The sequence below is a fragment of the Colobus angolensis genome, unplaced genomic scaffold (genome assembly GCF_000951035.1).
Source record: "Colobus angolensis palliatus isolate OR3802 unplaced genomic scaffold, Cang.pa_1.0 Scaffold13, whole genome shotgun sequence".
NCBI lineage: Eukaryota > Metazoa > Chordata > Mammalia > Primates > Cercopithecidae > Colobus > Colobus angolensis.
In genome coordinates, this window is record NW_012114252.1 from 9,448,158 (window position 1) to 9,454,936 (window position 6,779).

The window sequence follows — 6,779 nt, forward strand, 5'->3', positions numbered from 1 at the left end:
CAAAATGAGTTCTTGGACAGACTTCGATTGGAAATCCCCAGGTCACATAAGGTTCTACTATAAGCAGCGTTTTTAGGCTCTGGGGGGATGACTTTTACAAAGATACCACCAAAAATTTTCTTCAGGCAAAGTCTTGTAATGGTTCTCTGCACCAGTAAAGTCACACCATGAATTCTTTGGATGCGTAAAACAAAGGCCAAGGAATGTTTATCTGGCAATTCCAAGGCGTGAGGTTTCACTTCTAGTTGTCCGAGATGCACCTTGTCGCATTTCTGCCACCGGGAATCATGTAGGAATGATTCCAGTCACTTAAACATGAACCTTTTCCTTTCTTCTGCTCCTTCTTTGCTAAAAGTGCCTGCTTTACCTGAGTGGCTTTCAGGGCTTGATAAGCCTTCCTCTTTTTCAGATTTTCTGGAACCAAAGGGATTTTTCTTTGCTCTTGCTCTGCCATCTTTCCAGTATCTAATTTTTTAAAATTTATTTTTTGTAGAGACGAGGTCTTGCTGTGCTGTCCAGGGTGGTCTTGAACTCCTAGGCTCAAGCAATCCTCCCACCTTGGTCACCCAAAGTGCTGCGGTTACAGGCACATTACAGCCAACGAACCCGGCCCAACATGCTCTTTTTATCCTTCCGTACAAGCTCTATCCTCTGTTTGTTTACACCAGACACTAAAGTCTAATTTTTATGAAATATGAATGGTAGCATAAATTTCTTCCAGCATTCTCACTAATCACTACCTTTCTCATATTCTATCACTTTACATAGTTGCACAAGCATTAGTAAGCTGTGTAACAAGTCAGGATACAAGGAGCTTAAAAGTCAGATGAAGATTCAGTGGGTTAATCACAGGGTTAACAATGTCCCCACCAACAGGACCATCAGGTTAAAAATACTCCCACTTGAAGGAGAATCGTCACTGGAAATCAATAGTCAACTGCCATCCAAATCCCATGACTTTGATGGAAAAGGCGGGCGTCCTGGGGTTGACTTTCAGTTAAACAGAGGCTCATCATGTCCTAAGCGACAAGTCAACTTATACAGCTTGACTTAAAGCCTTTTAATCTAAAGGTCATTACCTCTGTCTAACTGCTTGTTAAAGTTTACCTCTAACTTTGCTCATGGAAAAAGTAAGTTCTCAGATTTATGCCAAATAAACTGGGTAAGATGACAAAACAATAAGAAAAATAAAGGTTTATTAATCAATGGAAAAAAAATACTCTCCAGTCCCTGTTTTACCTGCACTTTTTAATTTTAGAAATTACCTACTTCTGCCAAACCGAATCATTGATCCTGCAAACACTTTTACAAATCTAGTCACTGGGACTGCCACATGTTCCAAACAGTATTAAGATTTACTTGATGAATCAAAGAAAAATAACCTAATTCTTGTAAAAATTTTACTAATTAGTAAGGTAAGCAATGGGTATTCAACCCTAGCACCTAGCAAGGAAGGCATTTGTGCATGTGGAGGTGGGCAGGTGGGTGGGAGGACAGAGGCTCAAAGCCAGCCCTTCTCAGGACCACAGCATGGGGTGGGGGGACACCTGCAGCACGCAAGAAGCCTAAGAAGCAGGTTGTGAAGGGCCAAGACCACATACTCAAGTGTTTATGTGCACAGTGCAGACAGGCAGTAAGTAGGAAAGGAACTGAGAGAGTAGGGTAAAAAGTTTCTGTGGACTTAAATAGCTTCAGACAATATGGGATCTCAAGTGGTCTCTAAAGGGTAGGAAAGATCTAGAAGAGAAGATCCTGCTGGCAAGGAGAACCATGAAGCCAAAGCAGAGATGGCAGAGATCCCCCAAGCAACAGGATCTGATTCTGCAAAAAGAAGGGCCATCAGCTAGTGGCGGCTGCAGGCCCCTTGGTGTTCCTGTCCCTGGCCATGGCGATCACATATCCTTTACTTCATTAATATTCCCCTTTTTTTTTTTTTGAGATGGAGTTTTCCTCTTGTCGCCCAGGCTGGAGTGCAACGGCACGATCTTTGCTCACTGCAACCTCCACCTCCCAGGTTCAAGCGATTATCTTGCCTCAGCCTCCCAAGTAGCTGGAATTATAGGCGCCCGTCACCACGCCTGGCTAATTTTTGTATTTTTAGTAGAGATGGGGTTTTGCCATGTTGGCCAGGCTGGTCTCCAACACCTGACCTCAGGTGATCCACCCACCTCGACTCCCAACGTGCTGGGATTACAGGCATGAGCCACCGTGCCTGGCCTACTTCATCAATATCCTGATGGCTGGGAACTATTATTTTGATTTTTTTTCGTTAGTTTGTTTGTTTTGAGATGGAGTCTTGCTCTGTCACCCAGGCTGGAGTGTAGTGACGCGATCTTGGCTCACTGCAACCTCCGCCTCCCGGTTTCAAGTGATTCTTCTGCCTCAGCCTCCCAAGCAGCTGGGATTACAGGCATGCACCACCATGCCCGGTTAATTTTTGTATTTTTCAGTAGACATGGGGTTTCATCATATTGGCCAGGCTGGTCTCCAGCTTCTGACCTCGTGATCTGCCCGCCTCAGCCTCCCAAAGCGCTGGGATTACAGGCGTGAGCCACTGCGCCCGGCCTATTCTTTTGATTTTTAAAAATTCACGTTTACTTCATGTCTCTCTTCTTTGCTGTTGTTGTAGCAAATGCTCTTCAGTCATCCTCAGACAACTACATGCAACCTGCAAATCTTTTCTTGACACAACTCATTTTCACAGAATATGTAGATACCTTTAGGATTGGACCAGTAAAGGCTCAAGATCAACACGTGCCTACTTGAAAAATGTACACGAGCATCATCACTATTCAGGCTTATATTTTAGTAAATTGTCATTTCAAATATATTTGGCAGAAATGTACACCAAGTTCTATTATTTTAATAGTTAACTTACATTGCTTAATTATTTAAGTGCAGTAAATCACCCCTCAGCATGCGTTTTGCTGCTGCCATTTCCTAACCAACTTGGTATTACTTTTCCATATGAAATAAAACACTTTTGCCGATCTAATTTGTTCCCTCTGCCTCTAATAATACAGTAATTCTGCTCTTATTCTGCCAAGAAAACAGAGAGAGAAGGAATCTGTGGCACTGCTAAGACCTTTCACTTATCCAGCTAATTAGACAGTTAATAACATCACTGAGACAATTTAACTAGAAAGTACAGAGTACACGGCCTTACCTGATGAGAAAGCGGGAGTCTATAAGAAAACACATAATTGTACCCAAACTTCACTGGGACCCATCACAATTCCTGTGATGAGAATCAAAGCTCAAATTCAAGCTCCTAAATCTCTAGGAAAACTTCCCCCCAAACAGAAAATAATATTTGCTCATCTCCTTAGCCCACAAAATGCTAGTGAGTTCTTTGCCTTTCCTAGAATATCTGCATCTGGTATCACCAGAGTAGTTAAAAGCAAAGGGGACACAGTAGTTTTCTCAAAGTTTAAACTGTCTGATTCTGCAACTCCTTAAACATCCAGGTATCCTGTTCCCTTGGGATAAGATGATACTCAACTAACTGTATCTTGTTTCTTTGGTTTGTTTCTTAAGCAGTTCTATCTCAGTCATACAAAGACAATTTTTCATTCTAGGTTGCAAACTCAAAACAGTTGTTACTCTAATTAATACCAAGAAGAACACATATTTCATGTTGTGAGAAATTTGAGATAACCTTTAGCTTCCTCAGACAACACTACAGGAAAATCTTGTCAACACGGAGTATAATTTATAATCATTTGATTTTGCTTTTCATTTGTTGCCAAATCATAGGCAAAAGCCATCATTCAGAGGTTCCCATTTATTTGCCCGTTCCTGTGCAGTTTAGTCACATAATGAAGAATGCAAAGCATGATATTTTTTGGCATGACGTCAACCCATTTACCAGTTACTTTGGCAGCAACACCACATGAATGGTCAATTTCATTCCCATGGGCATTCCTTTTCTGCAGGACAGAGCTAAACAATAATCATTTTGGGGCCCATGTATCCCTAACAAGTTAGAAAGAGTGAACATTTGTGAAAATTCTCACCTCTGTTGTAAGCTGGAGTCTCTTAAATTTGGTAGGGGAAAAAACTTCAAGGATCATAATTTAACAATTGCTATTAGCATGGAAGTTTCTAAAGACAATGAAGTACGCACAGAGCTGTATACAGTAAGTTACGTTCTGTGGGGTGGGATTAGAGAGAAGGTGTGGGGAGGCTTTTCATGTCAATTATTTCAATTTTCCCTCTCATTTATCTTTTTGTACACGGATATAACACTTTTGGAATCAAACAACAAAGAATCAGTGAAGCTTAAAACAGTGTAAGGCAGCTCGATTCACAAAAGACACGGCTTAAATGGTAACAGCATCAGGTAGAGAAGCATCCAACTAAGAGCATCAAAGGAGAGAAGAAAGAAGTGCCAGGATTAGGTCCCAGGAGAGCAAGGAAAGTAACCAGAACCTCCAAATGGACCAAGGTGACTCGCTGCAAGGCATTTAACACCACTGGGCTTCCTGGAGGAAGAATGTCCTTCTCACTCCTCAGCAGCCTCACAGCTTCTTGTTAGTCTCTTAACCACAGGCCATAGCCTGAAAGAGCAGCACACAGCAGGAGCTGTGCTGAGTCCTCCACATTTCTTCCAAGGAATAGCACCCACATTACACTAGAGAGGTAAACTTCAGGACATTCCTGGTTAACCTTGAACCCTTTGCTGGGAGTCCACACACAGTGCAGGGTCTCTGAAGGCAGGCTCCCAAAGTGCCATCCTAAAAAAATGCATGACAAAATCTCCCACTGCTCCCCAGCAAAGCCCATCATTAAGATTCTAAGGTACTTGGCCAAAAAATCTAAATCAAAACAAGTCTCAAAAGACACAAAGGCACTTGTGCCCACTAAATCAGCCCAGACAGTATAGCACTTTTATTCAAGACACACACACACACACACACACACACACACACACACACATTTTTGCATACTTATAATTAATATGCAAAACTAATACCATTAAAAATTATCAACTCATGAAGGATGCTTGGAAGAATATAAAATAACTTTTCTTTCTTAAATAACATCTTATTTTCATCTTTTAAAAATCACAGTTAGGCCGGGCACAGTGGCTCGTGCCTGTAATCCCAGCACTTTGAGAGGCCAAGACAGATAGATCACTTAAGGCCAGGAGTTCGGGATGAGCCTGGCCACCATGGCAAAACCCTGTCTCTACTAAAAATACAAAAATTAGCCGGGCATGGTGGCACATGCCTGTAATCCCAGTTACTTGAGAGGCTGAGGCAGGAGAATTGCTTGAACCCAGGAGGCGGAGGTTGCAGTGAGCCGAGATGGCACCACTGCACTCAAGCCTGGGTGACAGAGCAAGGCTGTGTCTTAAAAAAATAATAATAATAATTAACTAACCAAATAATAAATCAATACATAGAAAAATACTGTTTGTTAACATCAAACACATGGTTCTATGGAAAGAAACATAACGTTACTTACCTGAAAGTCATCGTAAGGGAAGAGCAGCATCTCCCGTAAACAGTCGTTCAGGATCTGAGTCTTCTTCTGGACGATGACATTTTCATAGTCGAGTGGCTCAATTAGCTTTGGCTTTGCCTGGAAGGTGAAAAGATAAGCAAGACATTCTCATAAACAAATGCCATTTCTTAAGATAAAGAACTTAATATGCTCTACTCTATGTTTTGTATTTTCTACAATCAGAGTATGCTAGTTTTGCTAACAGAAAGAAACAGAAATAAGAGCTGTTTCCAAAGGGACAAAAAAATGCTGGATAGTGTCCTGCTACACAGAGTGATGCCTGTTCAGTTATTTAAGCACAAAGGAAGCTCTGCATGCTGGTGGAGCTTCCAGTCATTTCTTGGGTCATCGCTGACTAGATATGTCCCCTTCCAAGCCTTAGAATCTGCCAGAGCTGCCCTGATTAGGTGTCCAGCCACGGCCTGCAGTCAAGGTCAGATGCCCAGAATGGCTCCAGCCACAATACCATCCCTTCTTGGCCCAGGGCCTAAACGTATGCACAGGACTCATTGTTTCAGACAAGGCTCCAAGACACCCTTCTCTGAGTCTCAAAATATCCCTCCCTATCCCCAGACACTTATACTTAAAATGTAATACCCAAAGGTAGAAAGATAATGAGCTGAGCCCAAACCAGGCAAGCAGCTGGGTCAGAGCCAGGGGGACAGGTACTACTTAAACCCGGGCTCATGGGCAAATCCTAGGGGATGGGGACGTCCATCCCTAGCATGCACTGAGCATGAGAAAGAGGTAACAAGTAAGTAGGGAAGAAGAGAATATGGCTTTTCTAGCTATTTCCAAAGTTAGATCTGTTGGTTAAAATCCCTTTATCTATCGCCAGTCACTGCCACCTTGTTTATGGCTCACTTTCCACATATGAGGCATTGACTGGGCTAGGTCAGGGATAAAGATACATATTCAACTAACTATATTATAGTAAGCCAAATGCTAAAATAGGCATACAGAAGATGTTATCAGAAGTAACTAAGTCCAGGGCAGGCGCAGTGGCTCACGTCTGTAATCCCAACACTTTGGGAGGCCGAGATGGGTGGATCACCTGAGGTTAGGAGTTAGAGACCAGCCTGGCCAACATGGTGAAACCCTTTCACTACAAAAAGTATAAAAATTAGCCATGCGTGGTGGCACATGCTTGTAATTCCAGCTACTCGGGAGGCCAAGGCACGAGAATTGCTTGAACTGGGGAGGCGGAGGTTTCTGTGAGCTGAGATCACGCCACTGCACTCCAGCCTGGGTGACAGAGCAAGACTCCATCT

At 42.6% G+C, this 6,779-nt stretch overlaps 1 protein-coding gene across 3 annotated transcripts in view; it reads right to left on the reverse strand.

Annotated features, from left to right (window-relative positions):
* Positions 1 to 6,779, reverse strand: part of DOCK9 (dedicator of cytokinesis 9) — a 195,795-nt gene that overhangs the window by 167,435 nt on the left and 21,581 nt on the right. For all 3 annotated transcript variants that reach the window (XM_011933819.1, XM_011933818.1, XM_011933817.1), the window contains exon 2: positions 5,470 to 5,586. In XM_011933819.1, coding sequence (XP_011789209.1) covers positions 5,470 to 5,586 — 117 coding nt within the window. The remainder of the gene's footprint in view (positions 1 to 5,469; positions 5,587 to 6,779) is intronic.